The sequence below is a fragment of the Bombina bombina genome, chromosome 6 (assembly GCF_027579735.1).
Source record: "Bombina bombina isolate aBomBom1 chromosome 6, aBomBom1.pri, whole genome shotgun sequence".
Classification (NCBI taxonomy): Eukaryota; Metazoa; Chordata; class Amphibia; order Anura; family Bombinatoridae; genus Bombina; species Bombina bombina.
This window is the reverse complement of record NC_069504.1, coordinates 585,774,770-585,802,092: the sequence shown is the minus strand read 5'-3', so window position 1 is coordinate 585,802,092 and position 27,323 is coordinate 585,774,770. Positions and strand designations below refer to the sequence as shown.

General features: G+C 36.4%; 1 protein-coding gene across 1 annotated transcript; it reads right to left on the bottom strand.

The window, feature by feature from the left end:
- Positions 1-1,927: 1,927 nt before the first annotated feature.
- LOC128663302 (uncharacterized) lies at positions 1,928-27,194 on the bottom strand. Its single transcript, XM_053717562.1, has 2 exons — positions 27,119-27,194; positions 1,928-2,897 (listed from the first exon to the last, which is right to left on the bottom strand). Exons 1-2 carry the CDS (start codon positions 27,170-27,172, stop codon positions 2,307-2,309), a joined length of 645 nt encoding a protein of 214 aa, XP_053573537.1. The 5' UTR covers positions 27,173-27,194; the 3' UTR covers positions 1,928-2,306.
- Between the last annotated feature and the right edge of the window lie 129 nt (positions 27,195-27,323).

Sequence of the window (27,323 nt, the reverse complement as noted above, 5' to 3'; positions counted from 1 at the left end):
ATTAAACCTAGTGTTTGCGAAGCTATTTCAATCAACATTTTCCATTGTATAGGTAGGATTGTCCAATCACAGACGTTAATAGTATTTTGCAATCAACATGGTGTATATAGTCTGGAATGACAGTACATACCACTACTTCTATCATCTCTTCACATAAATTAAAATCATGTGTTAAATTATTAGTATCAATATGGGTACCTTTAAAACTGAGGCATCCAATATGCACCTCCTACAATCATAGGTAAAGCTATAAATTTGCACATATCTATGTCGGTAATCCTATATAATAAAAGGGCAGGTATGTTTTTTAGATGCAGTCATGCACAGTAGAGACTGCACAAGGACAAACATACCTGGCCTTGAGCAGCTGAGGAGTGCACACTGCAGAAGCTGCCTGGTGGGGGCATGGCCGGGTGTGCCATGATGGGGGCGTGGCCTGGCATGCCATGATGGGGGCTTGACTGGATGTGCCGTGATGGGGGCATGACCGGCGGGTGTGGCAAGGGTGTGTGGCCAGACTGGATTGCACATGAAGGGGCGTGGCCGACGGGAGAAGCCGTGGTGGCAGCGGCATGGTCAAGTGAGAGAGAAAAACAGAGGGGAGAGCAAAACAGAGGGGAGAATGGAGGGGGAGAGAGACCAAAAGAGAGGAGGAAAAGAGCAAAAGAGAGGGGGGAAAGAGAAAAAGCGAGCAAAAAAGAGGAGGGAAAGAGAAAAAGCGAGCAAAAAAGAGGAGGGAAAGAGAGAGAGAGCAAAAGAGAGGGGAGAGAGAGCAAAAGAGGGGAGATAGAGCAAAAGAGAGGAGGGAGAGAGAGAGAGCAAAAGATGGGGGAGAGAGAGTGTAAAAGAGGGGAGAGAGAGAGCAAAAGATAGGGGGAGAGAGAGAGCAAAAGAAGGGGGAGAGAGAGCAAAAGAGAGGGGGAAAGTGAGAGAGCAAAAGAGAGGGGGAGAGAGAGAGAGCAAAAGAGAGGAGAGAGAGAGCAAAGGGGGGGAGAGCAAAAGAGGGGGGAGAGAGCAAAAAGAGAGTGTAGAGAGAGAGCAAAAGAGAGGGGGAGAGCACAAAAGAGAGGGGAGAGAGAGTGCAAAAGAGAGAGGGGAGAGAGCACAAAAGAGAGGGGGGGAGAGTGCAAAAAAGAGGGGTGAGAAAGAGCAAAAGAGAGGGGGAGAGAGAGCAAAAGACAGAGGAAAGAGAGCAAAAGAGAGGGGGGAGGGATAGAGAGTGCAAAAGAGGGGGGAGAGAGAGAGAAAAAGAGGGGGAGAGAGAACAAAAGAGGTAGGAGAGAGAGCAAAATAGGGGAGAGAGAGCAAAAGAGGGGGAGAGAGCAAAAGAGGGGGAAAGAGCAAAAGAGGGCGAGAGAGAGTAAAAGAGTAGGAAGAGAGCAGAAGAGGGGGGAGAGAGCAAAAGAGGGGGAGAGAGATAGCACAAGAGGGGGAGAGAGAGAGCAAAAGAGGGGGAGAGAGAGAGCAAAATAGGGGGAGAGAGAGCAAAAGAGGTAGGAGAGAGAGCAAAATAGGGGAGAGAGAGCAAAAGAGGGAGAGAGAACAAAAGAGGGAGAGAGAGCAAAAGAGGGGGAGAAAGCAAAAGAGGGAGAGAGAGCAAAAGAGGGGCAGAGAGCAAAAGAGGGGGGAGAGAGCAAAAGAGGGGTAGAGAGAGAGCACAAGAGGTGGAGAGAGAGAGCAAAAGAGGGGGAGAGAGAGGAAAAGAGGGGGAGACAGAGTGCAAAAGAGGGGGGAGAGAGGGGGCAAGGGTTGGAACCGTAGTACTTTAAAAAATTGACCCATGTACACGGGCTTTAGGACTAGTATTATATAATTTTACATTTCCTTTACATACTGTATCATTAAAATTGATTAAAGCACTTTCCAACTGTTCAATTATTGTTTCCATAATTCTAAATTACCAGTCATCAATCTAGTTTGAGCAGCATTTTTTGTTGGATTTGATTTAATGTTTTAATACTAGATATTGTCCAATGAATAAAGGAAGATAAATTATTAGTCAAATACTCCCCCCAATAAGTCATGGCATTAACTAAATCTAATACATCAAAACTAATATCTAATTGTTTTTTTTGTGTCTTAAAAGTATTAGGCATCCATCTAGGCTGATATCTTAAAGCCTTGTTCATGCCTTGTCCCACATTATGTAATCTATTTGCTAAAGTTTCTATATCAAATTCATTCAGTGTTTCTGCAATTGTACCGTATGATCCTAAAAAGGTATCATACCATGTCCTTCGAGTTCATATTTTACACTCTTGTTGGTGGAAATTGAACTTCTACATCTACAAAGATCTCTTGTACATTTAATACAACCTTTCTACAAGTTGAATGTTTCCTGGATCAATAACTGTACTATTCTTATTAATTAAAATAATATATTGTGCCCATAAATTTCGATTACTTATTTCGGAAGCATTATAACACACACATACATTCAAGTTTGACATATTATACACAAGTATTTCCTCGGTAGACGTATACGATAGATCTGTGGTACTATTTTGTGCTAATGTTTGTATAGTTTGTATTCTTTCTTGAACAGTTGTCCATATATACCCCAAATGGATTCCAGCACAGCGTATTGTAGTCAGATTTTGGATATGTATAGTTCCAGTATCATTATATAAACAGTAATTCGGTTGATACTTTTGTCCTGATGGGGGTTTCCAAAGATATTGTGGATTAACAGTCACATTGGCTATATTACAAAAGGTGTTGTCATCACACGTGTAATCATCCTGTTTTTGAATTTGTGTTTGATTCACCCATCCCCACCTAACAGTTTGTTTTAACAGTTTCTGTACATTCTCTTCTCCTGGTGTTACGGCTTGTGCCCCAAAATGCTTTCCATGAAGGCCAAAAATAAGAATCCATATACTGAATTTCAGCCATATCTGTAAAAGGTAAAACACAATTTTATTCTCGAAGTTAACATATGTTCTCAGGTATATATTCCCATTGTTCTTTACCTGGCCTCATTACTAATAAAGTTTTATCATTGCATACAGCAATTACTTCAGCCGCATCTGGCAATCCTTGAAGATTTTAAATCCATATTTTAGCACCTACATTTTTAATATTTGATGAACCAAAGCCCTTATCCCCTCTCACTGGTAAGGTAGTTGGGGGTTCACCCTCTTTCATAGTTGCCATGAACAATGGAATTATCAACAATTGAATATGTAATATTTGTTTTCCATTGTTCACTAAAATTACTTTAATTTTTTCCTTGATAATCAGCATCTAAAACTCCTCCTAGTACTGATATACCCCTCATGGATACGCTCGATCTTGAGGTCAATTGCCCATAGTGTTCAGGAGGTATCTGGCATCCTATTAGTTTTAATTAATTCTACCTCTCCTGGTTACAGTTATACTAACTATTGCCCCTTTAATTTTCTTTTTTAGGATTGACATAAATTAAAGTAGCCTCCGCCCCAGTATCCACTAAAAGGCGAACTCATTGTACATTACCTCCTTTCCAATGTATATGTAAATTTTACATAGGGGCGGTTATCAATAATCTGTAAAGCTTGTGAGAGATTATCTCTCTATCGTCCATATTCTCCCTTATTTAATTTTTTTCAAATGCTGTTTTTAATAAACCATTCCTTCACTCTACCAAACCTGCTGCTTGCGGTTAATATGGAATGCAATATAAATGAATATGAATCCTGCTGCCCTCAGCAAGTTCAGTGATTTAATTAAGTCACACATTCTTAGAAGAGCTCAGGTAAAATAAACAGCATATTTTCCCTGGCAGCATCAATGTTCACTGTAGTTTATTGTCAAAACATTCATAAATTAAAATAAACACATATATAACCTATGTATCTAAGAATGAGCCTCTCTGGCTTTATACACACTTCCAATGCACTTTAATGAGAGCACCTGAGCAACTATGTGGGATGGGGTTCTAGAAACCATGAGAATGGTTAGTCTTCCTTTAAATACAAATACAAATGTTTCTGCACACCTTAAAAAATTATTTTATTAATATTACTTCTTAGGGGTACAAGCAACCAACCAAATAATTACACAAAATAGACTATTGCCACACATCCCATTCTATATTATATAAACCTTTTAAATATTGCAAAATTAAAAAAAGAATTCACCTAAGCTCATATTTTGCTTAAGCCAGTCACCAATTTACAAGTTGTCCCAATGCTGACTGGTCCTAACACTGCAATGTAATGCCTTTCTGGACTGTAACATTCCTGCTGTAACTATATATTTCCTGATTTTAACTTTACTAACTTTCCCTTTTCGTTTTTTTATATTTATTAGCTGCTTCCTTCATCACAGCTACTTCAGCTACATGTTGATAAGTACTCAACTTATCTGAAAGCAACCTATTGTTGCATTGCGCTACCTTAATATTACCCTTTTATTCAGAATTTAAATATGTTTTTCTAATTTTAAATTACACTTACGCCAATCTTCTACTTTCTTAGGCCTAGATTTAGAGTTGGGCGGTAGCCGTCAAATCCAGTGTTAGAGGGTCCTAACGCTGGTTTTTACCGCCCGCTGGTATTTGGAGTCAGTCAGGAAAGGGTCTAACGCTCACTTTGCAGCCGCGACTTTTCCATACCGCAGATCCCCCTACGCTATCTTTTCAATGGGATCTTTCTAACGCTGGTATTTAGAGTCGTGGCTGAAGTGAGCGTTAGAAATCTAACGACAAAACTCCAGCCGCAGAAAAAAGTCAATAGTTAAGAGCTTTCTGGGCTAACGCCGGTTTATAAAGCTCTTAACTACTGTGCTCTAAAGTACACTAACACCCATAAACTACCTATACACCCCTAAACCGAGGTCCCACCACATCGCCGCCACTCTATTAAAAATTTTTAACCCCTAATCTGCCGCTCCGTACACCGCCGCCAGCTACGTTATCCCTATGTACCCCTAATCTGCTGCCCCTAACATCGCCGACCACTATGTTATATTTATTAACCCCTAATCTGCCACCCCCGCTATCGCTGACACCTGCATATTATTATTAACCCCTAATCTGCCGCTCCGTACACCGACGCAACCTACATTATCCCTATGTACCCCTAATCTGTTGCCCCTAACACTGCCGACCCCTATATTATATTTATTAACCCCTAATCTGCCGCCCCCAACGTCACCTCCACCTACCTACAATTATTAACCCCTAATCTGCCGACCGGATCTCACCGCTACTCTAATAAATGTATTAACCCCTAAAGCTAAGTCTAACCCTAACCCTAACACCCCCCTAAGTTAAATATAATTTAAATCTAACTAAATAAATTAATTCTTATTAAATAACTTATTACTATTTAAAGCTAAATACTTACCTGTAAAATAAACCCTAATATAGCTACAATATAAATTATAATTACATTGTAGCTATTTTAGGATTAATATTTATTTTACAGGCAACTTTGTAATTATATTAACCAGGTACAATAGCTATTAAATAGTTAATAACTATTTAATTACCTAGTTAAAATAATTACAAAATTACCTGTAAAATAAATCCTAACCTAAGTTACAATTAAACCTAACACTACACTATCAATAAATTAATTAAATACAATACCTACAATTATCTACAATTAAACCTAACACTACACTATCAATAAATTAATTAAATACAATAACTACAATTATCTACAATTAAACCTAACACTACACTATCAATAAATTAATTAAATAGAATACCTACAAATAAATACAATTAAATAAACTAACTAAAGTACAAAAAATAAAAAAGAACTAAGTTACAAAAAATAAAAAAATATTTACAAACATTAGAAAAATATTACAACAATTTTAAACTAATTACACCTACTCTAAGCCCCCTAATAAAATAACAAAGCCCCCCAAAATAAAAAATGCCCTACCCTATTCTAAATTTAAAAAGTTCAAAGCTCTTTTACCTTACCAGCCCTGAAAAGGGCCCTTTGCGGGGCATGCCCCAAAGAATACAGCTCTTTTGCCTGTAAAAAAAACACATACAATACCCCTCTTCCAACATTACAACCCACCACCCACATACCCCTAATCTAACCCAAACCCCCCTTAAATAAACCTAACACTAAGCCCCTGAAGATCTTCCTACCTTATCTTCACCTCGTCGGGTATCACACCGATCCGTCCTGGCTCCGATGTCTTGATCCAAGCCCAAGCGGGGGGCTGAAGATGTCCATGATCCGGCTGAAGTCTTCATCCAAGCGGGAGCTGAAGAGGTCCATGATCCGACTGAAGTCTTCTATCAACGGAATCTTCAATCTTCTTTCTTCCGGATCCATGTTCATCCCGCCGACGCGGAACATCCATCTTCACCGACAAATTCCCGACGAATGACGGTTCCTTTAAGGGACGTCATCCAAGATGGCATCCCTCGAATTCCGATTGGCTGATAGGATTCTATCAGCCAATCGGAATTAAGGTAGGAAAATTCTGATTGGCTGATGGAATCAGCCAATCAGAATCAAGTTCAATCCGATTGGCTGATCCGATCAGCCAATCAGATTGAGCTCGCATTCTATTGGCTGTTCCGATCAGCCAATAGAATGCGAGCTCAATCTGATTGGCTGATCGGATCAGCCAATAGGATTGAACTTGATTCTGATTGGCTGATTCCATCAGCCAATCAGAATTTTCCTACCTTAATTCCGATTGGCTGATAGAATCCTATCAGCCAATCGGAATTCGAGGGACGACATCTTGGATGACATCCCTTAAAGGAACCGTCATTCGTCGGGAAGTAGTCGGTGAAGATGGATGGATCCGCGCTGGAGGTCTTGAAGATCAGCCGGTCGTCATCGGATTGAAGAACATAGAAGATGCGGCTTGGATGAAGATGTTTGCCGGTCCGGATGTCCTCTTCTGCCCGCTTGGATCAAGACTTCAGGATGGACGTCACTCTTCAGCCCCCGCTTGGGCTTGGATCAAGATTTCGGAGGCTTGGATCAAGACTTCGGTGGACGGATCGGTGAACCTGGCATGGTGAAGATAAGGTAGGAAGATCTTCAGGGGCTTAGTGTTAGGTTTATTTAAGGGGGGTTTGGGTTAGATTAGGGGTATGTGGGTGGTGGGTTGTAATGTTGGGGGGGGTATTGTATGTTTATTTTTACAGGCAAAAGAGCTGAATTATTTGGGGCATGCCCCGCAAATGGCCCTTTTCAGGGCTGGTAAGGTAAAAGAGCTTTGAACTTTTTTAATTTAGAATAGGGTAGGGCATTTTTTTATTTTGGGGGTCTGTTATTTTATTAGGGGGCTTAGAGTAGGTGTAATTAGTTTAAAATTGTTGTAATATTTTTTTAATGTTTGTAAATATTTTTTTATTTTTTGTAACTTAGTTCTTTTTTATTTTTTGTACTTTAGTTAGTTTATTTAATTGTAGTTATTTGTAGCTATTGTATTTAATTAATTTATTGATAGTGTAGTGTTAGGTTTAATTGTAACTTAGGTTAGGATTTATTTTACAGGTAATTTTGTAATTATTTTAACTAGGTAGCTATTAAATAGTTATTAACTATTTAATAGCTATTGTACCTGGTTAAAATAATTACAAAGTTGCCTGTAAAATAAATATTAATCCTAAAATAGCTACAATATAATTATAATTTATATTGTAGCTATATTAGGATTTATTTTACAGGTAAGTATTTAGCTTTAAATAGGAATAATTTATTTAATAAGAGTTAATTTATTTCGTTAGATTTAAATTATATTTAACTTAGGGGGGTGTTAGTGTGAGGGTTAGACTTAGCTTTAGGGGTTAATACATTTATTATAGTAGCGGTGAGCTCTGGTCAGCAGATTAGAGGTTAATTATTGTAGGTAGCTGGCGGCGACGTTGTGGGGGGCAGATTAGGGGTTAATAAATATAATATAGGGGTCGGCGGTGTTAGGGGCAGCAGATTAGGGGTACATAACTATAATGTATGTTGCGGCGGTGTACGGAGCGGCAGATTAGGGGTTAATAATAATATGCAGGTGTCAGCGATAGCGGGGGCGGCAGATTAGGGGTTAATAAATATAACATAGTGGTCGGCGATGTTAGGGGCAGCAGATTATGGGTACATAGGGATAACGTAGCTGGCGGCGGTGTATGGAGCGGCAGATTAGGGGTTAATAATAATATGCAGGGGTCAGCGATACCGGGGGCAGCAGAATAGGGGTTAATAAGTGTAAGGTTAGGGGTGTTTAGACTCGGGGTACATGTTAGGGTGTTAGGTGCAGACTCAGGAAGTGTTTCCCCATAGAAAACAATGGGGCTGCGTTAGGAGCTGAACGCTGCTTTTTTTTTCAGCTCAAACAGCCCCATTGTTTCCTATGGGGATATTGTGCACGAGCACATTTTTTAAGCTGGCTGCGTCCGTAAGCACCGCTGGTATCGAGAGTTGCAGTGGCGGTAAATATGCTCTACGCTCCCTTTTTGGAGCCTAACGCAGCCCTTCTGTGAACTCTAAATACCAGCGGTATTTAAAAGGTGCGGGAGAAAAAAAGCCAGCGTAGCTAATGCACCCCTTTGGCCGCAGAACTCTAAATCTAGCCGTTATGTTGTTTCCTATATGCTGTACACATTATCCATATCCTCCGTGCAGCAGGCTGTTCTTTTCCTCTCTCAACAGGCACTTCCTCTAATGTTTTAACTGCATCAACAAGATTAGCTTCTGTAAGAGTCAAGTCCCATAGTTCACACAACCACGCTCCTTTAGCTACCTCATGTGCCACATCATTATAAGGTAAATCATCCCACCCGGGAATAGTAACGTCTTTGACAATGTTAACTCTTTTGTTAAACATCATTACCCCTAAATAAAACCTTTCTTTTGTAAATAAGTTCGTTATTTATTTATGATTTGACAGCATAAAACCCGCAACCAATACGAGTATTTCAACATGCATTTGTTATGATTATTATGTCACTGATCGTCAGCACCTTATTGAACTATACAGGTTTAGCTGCACAGATTGATATCTAAGACAACATTTTATAGATGACCTTCAGGAGAGGTAATTTTTATTAATAATTATTATTTAAAAAAAATAAAAATTGTCTTTATCTAGAACTATCTCTGTCAATCAATATTTTTTAAAATGTCTTTCAAACTCTCTTTCTCTCTCTATTTATGTGGTGTGTAATAAATGTTTTATATATATATATATATATATTTATACAAAATTCAAATTCTATAGTCAAGATTATACTTAAATTTATTAAAATTTAAAAATGTTAAATTTTTATTTTCAGGGTGTTTTGAAAAATAGCATATCATGCTTCTACACGTTGGATATATGGTTACCTAGGCTCTGGCAATCGACGTCCTATACCTTCTTGTTTTGTTACATGTATACAGAGACATTACCCTGTTCCAGACAACATTTATATGGGTTATCATACAGTAGATTGTTATGGTCCAGCAGAAGATTCAGTTGAATAATTTTAAACAAAATTAAAAAAAAAAAAAGGTTCTTATTTCAATAACTATGTATATGTTTTACATGTTGTTTTACATTTATTTATTAATATTTGAAATAATTTAATACATTTTCTTGTTGTTAAAGGCATTGGATATTGCAAATTGAAAATGAGTACACGTAATTTTTATTTAATTTAACATTTAGTTATATTGTAAAATGTGCATCATTATCTTATGATCTGTTTTTTTTTTTAAAATAGTACGTATTGCTAAATAAATTCTGATTGGTACATGCACACTTTTTACTATAAAAATTGTCGGATACTATGTGCTTCAATATCTCTTTGTATTGCAATGGTGTTCCTTTAGGAAATGATAACAAGACAATCAATCAAATTTTATAATAGAAGCAAATTTAAAAAACATATTTAAAAAAAAAAAATAAAGTGTTTGTATTTAATTTCACTTAAAAAGGGATAGGAAGCACAAAAAAATATTTTATGATTATTATTGAGAATACAAATTTAGAACTACTGGCAGCTACCTGAAAACAAATTATTTGCCAATCGTAAAAGACAAATTAGTCCATGCACCAATTAGCAAGTGCTCCCAGTGGTGAAGGATATGTGCATATTCTTATTTACTAAGTTAAACTACTATAACAAAGCAGATTTGAAAATAGAAGTACATTTAAAATTGTCTTAAAATTACAAGCTCTATCAAAAGCATGCAAGTTTAATTTTGACTTTCCTATACCTTTAAATATTGTTATATCATTTATTATTATGCCTTTTTAAAAGTATGATAATACATTTTAAAATGTTAGAAATATATATATTTTATTTTAAATTCTGTTTATTCGTTATAAATATTTAATAAATATTTTATTTTTATCATCAAATTTACTTTGTTCTATTCTTATTTGAAAGATAATACTAGGTAGGCTGATATGCTATTTTCTAAGCCCTTGAAGGACGCCTCAACTTTGAATGCATTTCACAGTTTTAACAACTAGAGGGTGTGTGTTTCATATAGATAACATTGTGCTCATGCACGTGAAGTTATTTATGGTTAAAACTCATTGCTTGAAATGCCAGTTTGTTAAAAGATCTGAGATAAGGAGGCAGTCTGCAGAAGCTTAGATACAGGGGGCGCGATCTGCTATAGATCGTAGTTTGCAGCGTAAGCGAGGGAACCCCCGCCACCTGTAGTTTCAGCTCACAACTCGAGCTATCCAATATACGGCGCCGTCAGATGCTAAAGTGCCACAAGTCTGACAAACCAGCGATGTCCTGAAATCTGCGTAGGTACAAATTTCTGGAGTCGCCAGTGACTTACGGCACTTTAAAAACTGCTGGCGCCTACAAAACCTGACTAAGTTATAAAATCACCCATACTGTCTAACACGCCTCCCAAACATAGCCCGACACGTCTAACCCTCTATCCTCTATCCCCCCTCACTCTCCTAATAATAAAAAATGTATTAACCCCTAAACCACCGCTCCCGGACCCCGCTGCCACCTAATAAAGTTATTAACCCCTAAACCGCCGCTCCTGGACCCCACCACCACCTACATTAACTACCCCCTAATGTGAGCTCCTACCCCACCGCCAGCTACTTTAACTACCCCCTAATGTGAGCTCCTACCCCGCCGCCAGATATATTAAAATTATTAACCCCTGATCTAATCCCCCTACCCCGCCGCCAGCTATATTCAAATTATTAACCCCTAATTTAATCCCCCTACACCGCCGCCAGCTATATTAAATTAATTAACCCCTAATCTAATCCCCCTATACCGCCGCAAGCTATATTAAATACATTAACCCCTAATCTAATCCCCCTAAAGTAATCACCTCTATTACAAGCCCTTAAAAGGGCCTTTTGCGTGACATTGCCCCAAAGAAACAGCTCTATTGCCAGCCCTTAAAAGGGTTTTTTGTGGGGCATTTCCCCAAAGAAATCAGCTCTTTTACCAGCCCTTAAAAGGGCTTTTTGCGGGGCATTGTCACAAAGAAATCAGCTCTTTTGCATCTAATCTAAATCCCCCTACACCGCTGCCACCTATAATAAATGTTTTAACCCCTAATCTAATCCCCCTACACCGCCGCCACCTATATTAAATAGATTAACCCCTAATCTAATCCCCCTACACCGCCGCCAACTATATTAACTATATTAACCCTAATTATATTAGGGTTAATATAGTTAATATAGTTATTATATTATATATATTAACTATATTAACCCTAATTATATTAGGGTTAATATAGTTAATTTCGTTATTATATTATTATATATATATATATTAAGTATAATAACCCTATCTAACTCTAACATCCCTAACTAAATTCTTATTAAAATAAATCTAATTAATATTAATATTATTAAATAAAATATTCCTATTTAAATCTAAATACTTACCTATAAAATAAACCCTAAGATAGCTACAATGTAATTAATAATTACATTGTAGCTATTTTAGGGTTTATATTTATTTTACAGGTAACTTGGTATTTATTTTAACTAGATACAATAGCTATTAAATAGTTAGGGGTTGAAGTTTTTGGAGCAAGTGCAGTATACAGGGGCATATGTGTGAATACATATCAGCAACCACGGTAACACGCTAACAGGTGCTGCAATTCTTTTGTGGTGATAATAGCTATCTAGTTAAAATAATTACTAATTTACCTGTAAAATAAATCCTAACCTAAGTTACAAATACACCTACACTATCAATAAATTAAATAAACTACAAATATCTAAACTAAAATACAATTAAATAAACTAAACTAAATTACAAAAAAAAAAAACACTAAATTACAAAAAATAAAAAAATAATTACAAGATTTTTAAGCTAATTATACCTATTCTAAGCCCCTAATAAAATAATAAATCCCCCCAAAATAAAAAAAATTCCCTACCCTATTCTAAATTAAAAAAAGTTTAACAGCTCTATTACCTTACCAGCCCAAGGGCTTTTTGCGGTGCATGCCCCAAAGAAATCAGCTCTTTTACCAGCCCTTAAAAGGGCTTTTTGCGGGGCATTGTCACAAAGAAATCAGCTCTTTTGCATCTAATCTAAATCCCCCTACACCGCTGCCACCTAAATAAATGTTTTAACCCCTAATCTAATCCCCCTACACCGCCGCCACCTATATTAAATAGATTAACCCCTAATCTAATTCCCCTACACCGCCGCCAACTATATTAACTATATTAACCCTAATTATATTAGGGTTAATATAGTTAATATAGTTATTATATTATATATATTAACTATATTAACCCTAATTATATTAGGGTTAATATAGTTAATATCGTTATTATATTATTATATATATATTAAGTATAATAACCCTATCTAACTCTAACATCCCTAACTAAATTCTTATGAAAATAAATCTAATTAATATTAATATTATTAAATAAAATATTCCTATTTAAATCTAAATACTTACCTATAAAATAAACCCTAAGATAGCTACAATGTAATTAATAATTACATTATAGCTATTTTAGGGTTTATATTTATTTTACAGGTAACTTGGTATTTATTTTAACTAGGTACAATAGCTATTAAATAGTTAATAACTATTTGATAGCTACCTAGTTAAAATAATTACCAATTTACCTGTAAAATAAATCCTAACCTAAGTTACAAATACACCTACACTATCAATAAATTAAATAAACTACAAATATCTAAACTAAAATACAAGTAAATAAACTAAACTAAATTACAAAAAACAAACACTAAATTACAAAAAATAAAAAAAGATTACAAGATTTTTAAGCTAATTACACCTATTCTAAGCCCCTAATAAAATAATAAAGCCCCCCAAAATAAAAAAGGGTTAATATAGTTAATATAGATATTATATTATATATATTAACTATATTAACCCTAATTATATTAGGGTTAATATAACCCTAATTATATTAGGGTTAATATAGTTAATATCGTTATTATATTATTATATATATATTAAGTATAATAACCCTATCTAACTCTAACATCCCTAACTAAATTCTTATTAAAATAAATCTAATTAATATTAATATTATTGAATAAAATATTCCTATTTAAATCTAAATACTTACCTATAAAATAAACCCTAAGATAGCTACAATGTAATTAATAATTACATTATAGCTATTTTAGGGTTTATATTTATCTTACAGGTAACTTAGTATTTATTTTAACTAGGTACAATAGCTATTAAATAGTTAATAACTATTTAATAGCTACCTAGTTAAAATAATTACCAATTTACCTGTAAAATAAATCCTAACCTAAGTTACAAATACACCTACACTATCAATAAATTAAATAAACTACAAATATCTAAACTAAAATACAAGTAAATAAACTAAACTAAATTACAAAAAAACAAACACTAAATTACAAAAAATAAAAAAAGATTACAAGATTTTTAAGCTAATTACACCTATTCTAAGCCCCTAATAAAATAATAAAGCCCCCCAAAATAAAAAAAATTCCCTACCCTATTCTAAATTAAAAAAAGTTTAACAGCTCTATTACCTTACCTCTATTATATTATTATATATATATTAAGTATAATAACCCTATCTAACTCTAACATCCCTAACTAAATTCTTATGAAAATAAATCTAATTAATATTAATATTATTAAATAAAATATTCCTATTTAAATCTAAATACTTACCTATAAAATAAACCCTAAGATAGCTACAATGTAATTAATAATTACATTATAGCTATTTTAGGGTTTATATTTATTTTACAGGTAACTTGGTATTTATTTTAACTAGGTACAATAGCTATTAAATAGTTAATAACTATTTGATAGCTACCTAGTTAAAATAATTACCAATTTACCTGTAAAATAAATCCTAACCTAAGTTACAAATACACCTACACTATCAATAAATTAAATAAACTACAAATATCTAAACTAAAATACAAGTAAATAAACTAAACTAAATTACAAAAAACAAACACTAAATTACAAAAAATAAAAAAAGATTACAAGATTTTTAAGCTAATTACACCTATTCTAAGCCCCTAATAAAATAATAAAGCCCCCCAAAATAAAAAAAATTCCCTACCCTATTCTAAATTAAAAAAAGTTTAACAGCTCTATTACCTTACCAGCCCTTAAAAGGGCTTTTTGCTGTGCATGCCCCAAAGAAATCAGCTCTTTTACCAGCCCTTAAAAGAGCTTTTTGCGGGGCATTGTTACAAAGAAATCAGCTCTTTTGCATCTAATCTAAATCCCCCTACACCGCTGCCACCTATAATGTATGTTTTAACCCCTAATCTAATCCCCCTACACCGCCGCCACCTATATTAAATAGATTAACCCCTAATCTAATCCCCCTACACCGCCGCCAACTATATTAACTATATTAACCCTAATTATATTAGGGTTAATATAGTTAATATAGATATTATATTATATATATTAACTATATTAACCCTAATTATATTAGGGTTAATATAGTTAATATCGTTATTATATTATTATATATATATTAAGTATAATAACCCTATCTAACTCTAACATCCCTAACTAAATTCTTATTAAAATAAATCTAATTAATATTAATATTATTGAATAAAATATTCCTATTTAAATCTAAATACTTACCTATAAAATAAACCCTAAGATAGCTACAATGTAATTTATAATTACATTATAGCTATTTTAGGGTTTATATTTATCTTACAGGTAACTTAGTATTTATTTTAACTAGGTACAATAGCTATTAAATAGTTAATAACTATTTAATAGCTACCTAGTTAAAATAATTACCAATTTACCTGTAAAATAAATCCTAACCTAAGTTACAAATACACCTACACTATCAATAAATTAAATAAACTACAAATATCTAAACTAAAATACAAGTAAATAAACTAAACTAAATTACAAAAAAACAAACACTAAATTACAAAAAATAAAAAAAGATTACAAGATTTTTAAGCTAATTACACCTATTCTAAGCCCCTAATAAAATAATAAAGCCCCCCAAAATAAAAAAAATTCCCTACCCTATTCTAAATTAAAAAAAGTTTAACAGCTCTATTACCTTACCAGCCCTTAAAAGGGCTTTTTGCGGTGCATGCCCCAAAGAAATCAGCTCTTTTGCCTGTAAAAACACACAATACAACCCCCCAACATTACAACCCACCACCCACATACCCCTATTCTAAACCCACCCAAACCCCCCTTAAAAAAAAATAACACTACCCCCCTGAAGATCTCCCTACCTTATCTTCACCCAGCTGGGCCAAACTCTTCATCCGATGTCTTCAATCAAGCAGCAAAGAAGAAGTCTTCCATCTGGGCTATGTCTTCAATCAAGTGGCATCTTCAATCTTCTTTCTTCACTCCTCTGACGCGGAACATCCATCCGGCACGACGACTTCCCGACGAATGAGGTTCTTTTAAATGACGTCATCCAAGATGGCGTCCGTCGAATTCCGATTGGCTGATAGGATTCTATCAGCCAATCGGAATTAAGGTAGGAAAAATCTGATTGGCTAATTGAATCAGCCAATCAGATTCAAGTTCAATGCGATTGGCTGATTGGTTCAGCCAATTGAATTGAACTTGAATAGCTGGCGGTGGGGTAGGAGCTCACATTAGGGGGTATATAATGTAGCTGGTGACGGTGTAGGGGGATCACATTAGGGGGTTATACTTTTAATGTAGGTGGCGGCAGGGTCTGGGAGCGGCAGTTTAGGGGTTAAATACTTTATTAAGGATTGAGGCGGGGGATCGCGGTTGACAGGTAGATAGACATTGCGCATGCGTTAGGTGTTAGGTTTTATTTTGCAGGTAGTTTAGGGAGTTACGGGGCTCCAATACACAGCGTAAGGCTTACTACGGCTGCAATTTGTGGCGAGGTGAAAATGGAGTAAGATTTCTCCATTTTCGCCACGTAAGTCCTTACGCCGTATATTGGATACCAATCTGCGCGGGTTTGGTATACCTGTCTATGGCCCAAAAAACTACGGGCGAAGGCAGAAATATACGAGCGTAACTTCTAGGTTACGCCGTATATAGGATACCAAACCTGCGCAAAATTCGGCATCGCCGGCTTTTGCGGGCGACGCTGCATATCGGATCAGGCCCAAGGTATTTATAGCGTTAAACAGTAAATTTTTATAACAGTGTTTGATAAACAAAAAAGATGAATGCTAAATAAAGGTAATATATATATTTTCTAACAATTACAATTAATTTTTTTTTGTTTACTATTTCTTTTAATTATTTTCAATTCGTATTTCATTTATCCAATGAAATGTCAATGAGTGTTTGGTAAGCAATTTCAAAAATTCCATCAGGTAAACATGATCACTGTTAGCAAATGAAAAAAATAGAAATTTTTACAATTCCGTGTCCCTTTCTAATGACTAAAAGGCCTGTTCCACGATTTCTCACCCAAAATAAACAAAGAAGCCAATGTTTGTTGACCTTCAGCTACCAAATATAACATACTGTAAATTTCTTCAGGTAATGAATGTGGCATTTTGATATGATCAATTTGATACAAATATCCCAAAAATATAATACAAATAAAGCACCACAAGATTATTATTTAAATGTTTATATGTGGTACTTGTAGAAGAAATAATCTACAGTGTCAGGTAATACAGGGAGTGCAGAATTATTAGGCAAATGAGTATTTTGACCACATCATCCTCTTTATGCATGTTGTCTTACTCCAAGCTGTATAGGCTCAAAAGCCTACTACCAATTAAGCATATTAGGTGATGTGCATCTCTGTAATGAGAAGGGGTGTGGTCTAATGACATCAACACCCTATATCAGGTGTGCATAATTATTAGGCAACTTCCTTTCCTTTGGCAAAATGGGTCAAAAGAAGGACTTGACAGGCTCAGAAAAGTCAAAAATAGTGAGATATCTTGCAGAGGGATGCAGCACTCTTAAAATTGCAAAGCTTCTGAAGCGTGATCATCGAACAATCAAGCGTTTCATTCAAAATAGTCAACAGGGTCGCAAGAAGCGTGTGGAAAAACCAAGGCGCAAAATAACTGCCCATGAACTGAGAAAAGTCAAGCGTGCAGCTGCCAAGATGCCACTTGCCACCAGTTTGGCCATATTTCAGAGCTGCAACATCACTGGAGTGCCCAAAAGCACAAGGTGTGCAATACTCAGAGACATGGCCAAGGTAAGAAAGGCTGAAAGACGACCACCACTGAACAAGACACACAAGCTGAAACATCAAGACTGGGCCAAGAAATATCTCAAGACTGATTTTTCTAAGGTTTTATGGACTGATGAAATGAGAGTGAGTCTTGATGGGCCAGATGGATGGGCCCGTGGCTGGATTGGTAAAGGGCAGAGAGCTCCAGTCCGACTCAGACGCCAGCAAGGTGGAGGTGGAGTACTGGTTTGGGCTGGTATCATCAAAGATGAGCTTGTGGGGCCTTTTCGGGTTGAGGATGGAGTCAAGCTCAACTCCCAGTCCTACTGCCAGTTTCTGGAAGACACCTTCTTCAAGCAGTGGTACAGGAAGAAGTCTGCATCCTTCAAGAAAAACATGATTTTCATGCAGGACAATGCTCCATCACACGCGTCCAAGTACTCCACAGCGTGGCTGGCAAGAAAGGGTATAAAAGAAGAAAATCTAATGACATGGCCTCCTTGTTCACCTGATCTGAACCCCATTGAGAACCTGTGGTCCATCATCAAATATGAGATTTACAAGGAGGGAAAACAGTACACCTCTCTGAACAGTGTCTGGGAGGCTGTGGTTGCTGCTGCACGCAATGTTGATGGTGAACAGATCAAAACACTGACAGAATCCATGGATGGCAGGCTTTTGAGTGTCCTTGCAAAGAAAGGTGGCTATATTGGTCACTGATTTGTTTTTGTTTTGTTTTTGAATGTCAGAAATGTATATTTGTGAATGTTGAGATGTTATATTGGTTTCACTGGTAAAAATAAATAATTGAAATGGGTATATATTTGTTTTTTGTTAAGTTGCCTAATAATTATGCACAGTAATAGTCACCTGCACACACAGATATCCCCCTAAAATAGCTATAACTAAAAACAAACTAAAAACTACTTCCAAAACTATTCAGCTTTGATAATAATGAGTTTTTTGGGTTCATTGAGAACATGGTTGTTGTTCAATAATAAAATTAATCCTCAAAAATACAACTTGCCTAATAATTCTGCACTCCCTGTAGAGTACATTAAGAGGAATATCAAGTGACTACTGGACTGCTGCAGACTTTTTTAAAATTTTTACTAACAATATAATTTTTAAATAAACTGTATGCCTTAAACATTCAATAAATATTTGTTAGCTTTATTCTTGTATTTGAAATCAGTGATTTTGTTATTTGAAAACACAACCCAAAAAAATTGGATGTGCTTGCAGATAAATCTTATATATAAATTATCTTATAACTTTATATAACACACAAATGTCTCCTTATTATATCTCTATCTGTATAACAAATCGCAATAAAGAGAACAAATTTAAAAATAACATTTTATTACTTACCTCTCCTACCCCCGCTAGCTATGTTTACATAACTTATCTATATACAATACTTAAGTATTTCAATTTAAAAAATTAGTGTGTTTAAAACTAAAAAAATAGTTATTTGAAATTCAAAAATAAATGATCTATTTGTAAAGAATTAAATACACTCCTGAGGTAAAATGTATAAATGGGAAGATATTAAAGAGGATGAATGTGACAGTGCATTTTTTGCTTTATTTTTGAATAATTAAAAAAAATATTGAAATTAAAAAAAAAAAAATTTTAAAAATCAAACATTATAGGCAGTCATTTATTAAATGTATTATGGCTGGTTCAAATTGACCATTTTTATTTATTTATTTTAAACAAAACATGGGTAAAAGATGATATGTAAAGACTAAACTTGACTGATAATTGGTCTCCTTTCACACACATTTAATAGGCTACTACCCTATCTCTTAAAAAATGAGCATAAAATAGAACAGCAATCGAACAAATCAGATGGAAAAAAACAAATACGTTATAAAATATTAAATGAAGCTGTAGACCAACAAAAATCAACGGCTAGATTTAGAGTTTTGTCAGTAAAGACCCGCGTAGCTTACGCATGCTTTTTTCCCCCCGCACCTTTTAAATACCGCTGGTATTTAGAGTTCACAGAATGGCTGCATTTTCAGTGCGTTAGGCTCCAAAAAGGGAGCGTAGAGGCATATTTACCGCCTCTGCAACTCTCGATACCAGCGGTGCTTACGGACGCGGCCAGCTTCAAAGACGTGCTCGTGCACGATATCCCCATAGGAAACAATGGGCAGTTTGAGCTGAAAAAAAACCTAACACCTGCAAAAAAGCAGCGTTAAGCTCCTAACGCAGCCCCATTGTTTCCTATGGGGAAACACTTCCTAAGTCTGCACCTAACACTCTAACATGTACCCCCAGTCTAAACACCCCTAACCTAACACTTATTAACCCCTAATCTGCCACCCCCGCTATCGCTGACACCTGCATATTTTTTTAAACCCCTAATCTGCCGCTCCGTACACCGCTGCAACCTACATTATACCTATGTACACCTAATCTACTGCCCCTAACACCGCCGACCCCTATATTATATTTATTAACCCCTAATATGCCAACCCCAACGTCGCCTCCACCTACCTACAATAATTAACCCCTAATCTGCCGACCGGACCTCACCGCTACTATAATAAATGTATTAACCCCTAAAGCTAACTCTAACCGAACCCTAACACCCCCCTAAGTTAAATATAATTTAAATCTAACGAAATAAATTAACTCTTATTAAATAAATTATTCCTATTTAAAGCTAAATACCTGTAAAATAAACCCTAATATAGCTACAATATAAATAATAATTATATTGTAGCTATTTTAGGATTAATATTTATTTTACAGGCAACTTTGTATTTATTTTAACCAGGTACAATAGCTATTAAATAGTTAATAACTATTTAATAGTTACCTAGTTAAAATAATTACAAAATTATCTGTAAAATAAATCCTAACCTAAGTTACAATTAAACCTAACACTACACTCTCAATAAATTAATTAAATAAAATACCTACAATTACCTACAATTAAACCTAACACTGCACTATCAATAAATTAATTAAATACAATACCTACAAATAAATACAATGAAATAAACTAACTAAAGTACAAAAAATAAAAAAGAACTAAGTTACAAAAAATAAAAAAATATTTACAAACATTAGAAAAATATTACAACAATTTTAAACTAATTACACCTACTCTAAGCCCCCTAATAAAATAACAAAGACCCCCAAAATAAAAAAAATGCCCTACCCTATTCTAAAATTAAAATAGAAAAGCTCTTTTACCTTACCAGCCCTGAAAAGGGCCCTTTGCGGGGCATGCCCCAAAGAATTCAGCTCTTTTGCCTGTAAAAAGAAAACATACAATACCCCCCCAACATTACAACCCACATACCCCTAATCTAACCCAAACCCCCCTTAAATAAACCTAACACTAAGCCCCTGAAGATCTTCCTACCTTGTCTTCACCATGTCAGGTATCACCGATCACTCCAGGCTCTGAAATCTTCATCCAAGCCCAAGCGGGGGCTGGAGATCCATCATACGACTGAAGTCTTCTATCAAGCGACAGCTGAAGAGGTCCAGAAGAGGCTCTAAAGTCTTCATGCTATCCAGGCAGAAGAGTAGATCCGGGACCCGGCAACCATCTTCTTCAAAGCGGTGACAAGCGGCTCCATGTTGAAGACCTCCGGCGCGGATCCATCCTCTTCTTGCGACGTCCTAAGTCCGAATGAAGGTTCCTTTAAATGACGTCATCCAAGATGGCGTCCCTCGAATTCCGATTGGCTGATAGGATTCTATCAGCCAATCGGAATTAAGGTAGGAAAAATCTGATTGGCTGATGGAATCAGCCAATCAGATTCAAGTTCAATCCGATTGGCTGATCGGAACAGCCAATAGGATGCAAGCTCAATCTGATTGGCTGATTCAATCAGCCAATCAGATTTTCCCTACCTTAATTCCGATTGGCTGATAGAATCCTATCAGCCAATTGGAATTCGAGGGACCACATCTTGGATGATGTCATTTAAAGGAACCTTCATTCGGACTTAGGATGTCGCAAGAAGAGGATGGATCCGCGCCAGAGGTCTTCAACATGGAGCCGCTTGTGACTGCTTGGAAGAAGATGGTTGCCGGTCCGGATCTACTCTTCTGCCCAGATAGGAGGAAGACTTTGGAGCCTCTTCTGGACCTCTTCAGCTGTCGCTTGATAGAAGACTTCAGCCGGATGATGGATCTCCAGCCCCCGCTTGGGCTTGGATGAAGATTTTGGATCCTGGAGCGATCGGTGATACCTGGCATGGTGAAGAGAAGGTAGGAAGATCTTCAGGGGCTTAGTGCTAGGTTTATTTAAGGGGGGTTTGGGTTAGATTAGGGGTATGTGGGTGGTGGGTTGTAATTTTGGGGGGTATTGTATGTTTTTTTTTACAGGCAAAAGAGCTGAATTCTTTGGGGCATGCCCTGCAAAAGGTCCTTTTAACCCCTTAACGACCGAGGACGTGCAGGGTACGTCCTCAAAAAAAAGGCAGTTAATGCCTGAGAACGTACCCTGCACGTCCTCGGTTTGGAAAGCAGCTGGAAGCGATCCTGCTCGCTTCCAGCTGCTTTCCGGTTATTGCAGTGATGCCTCGATATGGAGGCATCCTGCAATAACTTTTTTAAGCCATCCGGTGCAGAGAGAGCCACTCTGTGGCCCTCTCTGCACCGGAGATCGGTGGTTCCCTGCGTTGGTGGGTGGGAGCCGGACCGGGAGGTGGGTGGCGGCCATCGATGGCCCTGGTTATGTGCAGGGGGGGCGGGATCGTGGGCGGGGATGAGCGGGGGCGCGCACGGGCGCGCACGCGTGCACGGGGGGCGGGGGCGGGCGCGTGCACGGGGAGGGAGCGGGTGGGAACCGCTACACTACAGAAAATGTGTTAGCAAAAATGTTTAAATGCCCTAATATTTGTTAAAATAAAAAAGATCAGCAAGGTGGTGGGGGTTTGTCTGTGTGGGGGGGGAAGCTACACTACAGAAAAAACACAAATAAATATAAAAAAGCCCTTTTTTTTTGCAAACTGGGTACTGGCAGACAGCTGCCAGTACCCAAGATGGCCCCCAATGAGGCAGAGGGGATGGTCAGAGAGCGGTTTTGGGGGGGATCAGGGAGGTTGGGGGCTAAGGGGGGGATCCTACACCCTAGCATATGTAAATATGCTAAAAAAATTTATTTATTTTTTTAAAAAACCCTTTTATTTTAGTACTGGCAGACTTTCTGCCAGTACTTAAGATGGCGGGGACAATTGTGGGGTGGGGGAGGGAAGGGAGCTGTTTGGGAGGGATCAGGGGGTGGGATGTGTCAGGTGGGAGGCTGATCTCTACACTAAAGCTAAAATTAATCCTGCAAGCTCCCTACAAACTCCCTAATTAACCCCTTCACTGCTAGCCAGAATACACGTGTGAGGCGCAGCAGGATTTAGCGGCCTTCTAATTACCAGAAAGCAACGCCAAAGTCATATATGTCTGCTATTTCTGAACAAAGGGGATCCCAGACAAGTATTTACAACCATTTGTGCCATAATTGCACAAGCTGTTTGTAAATTATTTCAGTGAGAAACCTAAAATTGTGAAAAATTTTACTTTTTTTTCAATTTGATCGCATTTGGCGGTGAAATGGTGGCATGAAATATACCAAAATGTGCCTAGATCAATACTTGGGGTTGTCTACTATACTACACTAAAGCTAAAATTAACCCTACAAGCTCCCTAAAAGCTCCCTAATTAACCCCTTAACTGCTGGGCATAATACACTTGTGGTGCGCAGTGGCATTTAGCGGCCTTCTAATTACCAAAAAGCAACGCCAAAGCCATATATGTCTGCTATTTCTGAACAAAGGGGATCCCAGAGAAGAATTTACAACCATTTATGCCATAATTGCACAAGTTGTTTGTAAATAATTTCAGTGAGAAACCAAAAGTTTGTGAAAAAATTTGTGAAAAAGTGAACGATTTTTTGTATTTGATCGCATTTGGCGGTGAAATGGTGGTATGAAATATACCAAAATTGTCCTAGATCAATACTTTGGGATGTCTACTAAAAAAAATATATACATGTCAAGGGATATTCAGGGATTCCTGAAAGATATTAGTGTTCTAATGTAACTAGCGCTAATTTTGGAAAAAAGTGGTTTGGAAATAGCAAAGTGCTACTTGTATTTATGGCCCTATAACTTGCACAAAAAGCAAAGAACATGTAAACATTGGGTATTTCTAAACTCAGGACAAAATTTTGAAACTATTTTGTTTTTGGTGGTTGTAGATATGTAACAGATTTTGGGGGTCAAAGTTAGAAAAAGTGTGTTTTTTTCAATTTTTCCTCATATTTTATATTTTTTTTTATAGTAAATTATAAGATATGATGAAAATAATGGTATCTTTAGAAAGTCCATTTAGTGGCGAGAAAAACGGTATATAATATGTGTGGGTACAGTAAATGAGAAAGAGGAAAATTACAGCTAAACACAAACACCGCAAAAATGTAAAAATAGCCTTGGTCCCAAACGGACAGAAAATGGAAAAGTGCTGTGGTCATTAAGGGGTTAAGGACTGGTAAGGTAAAAGAGCTTTTCTATTTTAATTTTAGAATAGGGTAGGGCATTTTTTTATTTTGGGGGGCTTTATTATTTTTTTAGGGGGCTTAGAGTAGGTGTAATTAGCTTAAAATTGTTGTAATATTTGTATTATGTTTGTAATTAATTTTTTTATTTTTTGTAACTTAGCTTTTTTTATTTTTTGTACTTTAGTTAGTTTATTTAATTGTATTTATTTGTAGGTATTTTTTTTAATTTATTTATTGATAGTGTAGTGTTAGGTTTAATTGTTGATAATTGTAGGTATTTTATTTAATTTATTTATTGATAGTGTATTGTTAGGTTCAATTGTAGATAATTGTAGGTATTTTATTTAACTAATTTATTGATAGTGTAGTGTTAGGTTTAATTGTAACTTAGGTTAGGATTTATTTTACAGGTAATTTTGTAATTATTTTAACTAGGTAGCTATTAAATAGTTATTAACTATTTAATAGCTATTGTACCTGGTTAAAATAAATACAAAGTTGCCCGTAAAATAAATATAAACCCTAAAATAGCTACAATATAATTATAATTTATATTGTAGCTATATTAGGGTTTATTTTACAGGTAAGTATTTATATTTAACTTAGGGGGGGTGTCAGGGTTAGGGTTAGACTTAGCTTTAGTAGTTAATAAATTTATTAGAGTAGCGGTGAGGTCCAGTCTGCAGATTAAGGGTTAATACTTGAAGTTAGGTGTCGGCGATGTTAGGGAGGGCAGGTTAGGGGTTAATACTATTTATTATAGGGTTATTGAGGCGGGAGTGAGGCGGATTAGTGGTTAATACATTTATTATAGTGGCGGTGAGGTACGGTCGGCAGATTAGGAGTTAATAATTGTAGGTAGGTGGAGGCGACGTTGTGGGCGGCAGATTAGGGGTTAATAAATATAATATAGGGGTCGGCGGTGTTAGGGGCAGCAGATTAGGGGTACATAGGGATAACATAGGTTGCGGCGGTGTGCGTTCGGCAGATTAGGGGTTAAAATTTTTTATTAAAGTGGCGGCGATGTGGGGGGCCTCGGTTTAGGGGTACATAGGTAGTTTATGGGTGTTAGTGTACTTTAGAGCACAGTAGTTAAGAGCTTTATGAACCGGCGTTAGCCCAGAAAGCTCTTAACTCCTGTTTTTTTTCTGCGGCTGGAGTTTTGTCGTTAGATTTCTAACGCTCACTTCAGCCACGACTCTAAATACCGACGTTAGAAAGATCCCATTGAAAAGATAGGATGCACAATTGAGTAAGGGGATCTGCGGTATGGAAAAGTCGCGGCTGGAAAGTGAGCGTTAGACCCTTTCCTGACTGACTCCAAATGCCAGCGGGCGGTAAAAACCAGCGTTAGGAGCCTCTAACGCTGGTTTTGACGGCTACCGCCAAACTCTAAATCTAGCCGCAAGGTAATACCAACAATTTGGTCATTACACAACAAATAAAATGTGTGCAGTTACAGAGATTGCATCTACAAATGTACATAAATAATATATTTATCTAAGTGTGATTACTAATGTAATGCATGGAAGAAAAAAAAATATGTTACAAGAAAGACTGATCAGCATTGAAAAAACATAAATATAATACAATTGATTGAATTTACACAAATAAAGCCTTTATCAAAAGAGACTCATCATTATCATAATATCATGGAATTTAAAGTTATATTAAAGCACTAACGCCTAGATTTAGAGTTTGGCGTTAGCCATCAAAACCAGCGTTAGGGGCTCCTAACTCTGGTTTTGGGCTATCGCTGGTATTTGGAGTCAGTCAGGAAAGGGTCTAACGCTCACTTTCCAGCCGCGACTTTTACATACCGCAGATCCCCTTACGTCAATTGCGTATCCAATCTTTTTAATGGGAACTTTCTAAAGCCGGTATTTAGAGTCTTGGCTGAAGTGAGTGTTAGAAATCTAATGACAAAACTCCAGCCACAGCAAAAAGCCAGGAGTTAAGAGCTTTCTGGGCTAACGCCGGTTCATAAAGCTCTTAACTACTGTGCTCTAAAGTACACTAACACCCATAAACTACAAATTCTGATTGGCTGATCGGAACAGCCAATAGAATGCAAGCTTATATTTATTAACCCCTAATATGCCGCCCCCAACGTCGCCTCCACCTACCTACAATAATTAACCCCTAATCTGCCGACCGGACCTCACCGCTACTATAATAAATGTATTAACCCCTAAAGCTAACTCTAACCCAAACCCTAACACCCCCCTAAGTTAAATATAATTTAAATCTAATGAAATAAATTAACTCTTATTAAATAAATTATTCCTATTTAAAGCTAAATACTTACCTGTAAAATAAACCCTAATATAGCTACAATATAAATAATAATTATATTGTAGCTATTTTAGGATTAATATTTATTTTACAGGCAACTTTGTATTTATTTTAACCAGGTACAATAGCTATTAAATAGTTAATAACTATTTAATAGTTACCTAGTTAAAATAATTACAAAATTACCTGTAAAATAAATCCTAACCTAAGTTACAATTAAACCTAACACTACACTATCAATAAATTAATTAAATAAAATACCTACAATTACCTACAATTAAACCTAACACTACACTATCAATACATTAATTAAATACAATACCTACAAATAAATACAATGAAATAAACTAACTAAAGTACAAAAAACAAAAAAGAACTAAGTTACAAAAAATAATAAAATATTTACAAACATTAGAAAAATATTACAACAATTTTAAACTAATTACACCTACTTTAAGCCCCCTAATAAAATAACAAAGACCCCCAAAATAAAAAAAATGCCCTACCCTATTCTAAAATTAAAATAGAAAAGCTCTTTTACCTTACCAGCCCTGAAAAGGGCCCTTTGCGGGGCATGCCCCAAAGAATTCAGCTCTTTTGCCTGTAAAAAGAAAACATACAATACCCCCCCATCATTACAACCCACCACCCACATACCCCTAATCTAATCCAAACCACCCTTAAATAAACCTAAAACTAAGCCCCTGAAGATCTTCCTACCTTGTCTTCACCATGCCAGGTATCACCGATCACTCCAGGCTCCGAAATCTTCATCCAAGCCCAAGCGGGGGCTGGAGATCCATCATCCGGCTGAAGTCTTCTATCAAGCAACAGCTGAAGAGGTCCAGAAGAGGCTCCAAAGTCTTCATGCTATCCAGGCAGAAGAGTAGATCCGGACCCAGCAACCATCTTCTTCAAAGCGGTG

Excerpts from the sequence above, each read along its gene's own strand:
- LOC128663302 (XM_053717562.1), bottom strand. The coding sequence starts at position 27,172 with ATGAAGATTTCGGAGCCTGGAGTGATCGGTGATACCTGGCATGGTGAA. Across the intron at positions 2,898-27,118 it reads CCTGGCATGGTGAAGACAAG|ATATGGCTGAAATTCAGTAT; the intron begins GTAGGAAGATCT and ends TACCTTTTACAG.